Below are 2,463 nucleotides of genomic sequence, written 5' to 3' on the forward strand. Positions count from 1 at the left end.
CTGTGTTTGGATTTTCCTCTACCCCCCCAGCCTGCAGCCACCAGCCTCACGGTACCCGATTTCATTCCCCCAGTGCCGCTCTGGGGGTCACCTGGTGGGACAGGGAGGCAGCTCCAGCTCTGGCAAAATCTCCAGAGAAGTTTTTAGCCACGTGTGATTATAGGTTGGGCGAAGGCAGGAGCGCTGCGCCCAACCCGACCCTCCCGCACAGCGTCTGCAAGGAACAAGCACGTGTTATTTCTGACCCGGCTGACGAGCTCCAGGCGCCGTCACGGCCCTTCAGCTGGTCCCCGCACAGACGCCCCGGGATGTGCCCCCGTGCGACGCACCCACCAGGGACACGCACCGCGGCAGCTGCTTATCGTTTATTGCACAAGAAGTCGGCGTGGCTGAGGCAGGATGGTGCAGTACAAAACTACCTGGTGGCCAGTCAGAAGCTACTGCAGGGTCTCGTACCCACAGACCCCCGTTACGTACAGCTCTACGTCCACCAACGCTCGCATGGCTCCGTCTGCCCCGGGCACACTGGGGAGGGGAGGGGACAGCAGCGGAGGCGGCATCCAGGCGAGGAGCAGAGCCTCAGCTGCAGCTCTGGGAGCTCCTGCCACCAACCCGGCCAGGACAGAGGAAACACGGGGAGTTTGGGCCGAACCCACGAACCAGACAAAGGCCAGATGTGCCCCGGACATGTCCAGAACCCCCGAGGATGCTGCGGAGCAACAAACCACTCGCTATTAAAGACAACTGCACGGGGGCCACACGCTCGCAAATCAAAACGCGCAACAGAGGTGGTCAGCCAGGCGCTGGGTCCATCAGGAAGGGGCCGTCCTGGCCCTTGTGCGGTGCATCAGCCCCAGCAGCATCGACTGGGGGTTCCCTGGTACTTTTGCTGGGTGCAGGATAGGCCCAAATGCGACCTGAGAGTTGGTTCGAGAGTCATTTCATTTCCCCTCCTCACTTACATGTAGTAAAACACCATGAAAAGGCAGAAAGCACGAGGAGGGAAAAGAAAAAACAGCCTGTGCTGAAACCAGACCTCACTGACCTGGGTCTGCGAGGGGGGAGCCCCAGAGCACCGCGCTGCCTGCCCCAGCCCCGCCGCACCAGCCCGCACCCCTCACGAGCTGAGCGGAGCCAGGCTTCTGTGTCCACCTCCCCACCACACCTCGAGTTTGTGTGGGGAGGGAAACGAAACGTGCTCCCGTTTCCCCAGGGCTGCGTTAGTGCAGATCTCACACGGGAACAAGAGCACCAGCACCCGCAGCTGCCTGCGCACCATCCTGCGGAGCGGGCTCGGCGCTGGGTCCCACAGGTGCCAGCAGGCAGGACCTGGCAGCCACCAGCACTTCAGGGCCCTCCGCGCCCTGGGAAAGCACCAAAGCAACGTCATTCCTGTCCAAATCCTTCTGTCTCCTCGATCGCGTAAAGCAGCTTCTCCTTCAGCTGTTCGTAGCTCTTGTAGGGAGGGAGATCCAGGCGGTTAAAGCTGGGGAGACAGCGGAGGCGTGAACAGTCTCCCCACAGCAGTCCCCTCTGCCGCAGGAAGATGCTCGGCCAGGAACAGCAGCTACAGCCCACAGAAACGCGGGTGGGGGGGACGGAGGGTGCCCAGGGCCCTGCGCAGCCCCACAGAGGCTGCTCACGGTTGTCACCACACGCTCCTCACAGGGCCGGGGAGAAACGACTTACCATGTATGGCTCCGAGGCAGCCACGTCTCTTTGCCAACTTTATCGATGCAGAATTTCTGGGGCCCATTGCTGCCTGTTAATGACGAGCACAGCAAGTGTCACTACATGACCAGGAGCTGAAAGAGAAACCCTCCAACGCGCCCTCAGGCAGCGGATCGCACCATCGCACACCCTCGTGATCCCAGAGACACGGCGGGACCTACACCTGCAGCAGCCACCCCTGTGCTGAGCCCTTCGCAGAGGGGACGGACAGCAAACACCGGAGGAAAAAGCTGAGGAGCACAGCGAGGCGATGGCGCGGCTCCCCAGCAGGGCAGGGAAGGGGCCTCTGCTGAAACGTGTTCACCTGCGGGACCCAGCAGGTCCGTCCAAGAGTTCTATAGGACCTGGCTCAGGACGTCTGAGTCACCGAGGTCACTTTTTAACAGATTGTGAACGCTGGACAGGGTCCAGGGGGCTGGAAAAAGCTGATACGCCAGCAAGAATAAATGAGCGGGCTGGGTTAGCAGGGGGAGCTGGACACAGATTCCAGGAACGAAAGGGAAAGGCTGGTACAGGCCCCAAAAAGGAGCAAATTAAAGGATGGGAGTGGAATAAAGCCATGCTGTGGTTTTCTGGAAAAGGGGTTTCATCGCACAAAAACCAAAATTAAATCAAAACTCAGATCTCATTCACAACGAGATGACGAGCTGGGCTGAAAACTGTGGCAGCCCAAGTCACGGCTCAGGAATCTGTCTGGGTATGGCATGTCACAGATTAAATCCCTGCGCTCAG

The 2,463-nt window shown here is 60.0% G+C and overlaps 1 protein-coding gene across 1 annotated transcript in view; it reads right to left on the bottom strand.

The window, feature by feature from the left end:
- Positions 1-1,386: 1,386 nt before the first annotated feature.
- Positions 1,387-2,463, bottom strand: part of LOC104498684 (NEDD4-like E3 ubiquitin-protein ligase WWP2) — a gene marked incomplete at its 5' end in the record, with an annotated part of 3,960 nt that continues 2,883 nt past the window's right edge. Inside the window, 2 exons of the mRNA XM_010142094.1 lie at positions 1,387-1,486; positions 1,690-1,762. Of these exons, the coding sequence (XP_010140396.1) occupies positions 1,387-1,486; positions 1,690-1,762 (173 nt within the window). The remainder of the gene's footprint in view (positions 1,487-1,689; positions 1,763-2,463) is intronic.

Source organism: Buceros rhinoceros, unplaced genomic scaffold (assembly GCF_000710305.1).
Source record: "Buceros rhinoceros silvestris isolate BGI_N320 unplaced genomic scaffold, ASM71030v1 scaffold29998, whole genome shotgun sequence".
NCBI lineage: Eukaryota > Metazoa > Chordata > Aves > Bucerotiformes > Bucerotidae > Buceros > Buceros rhinoceros.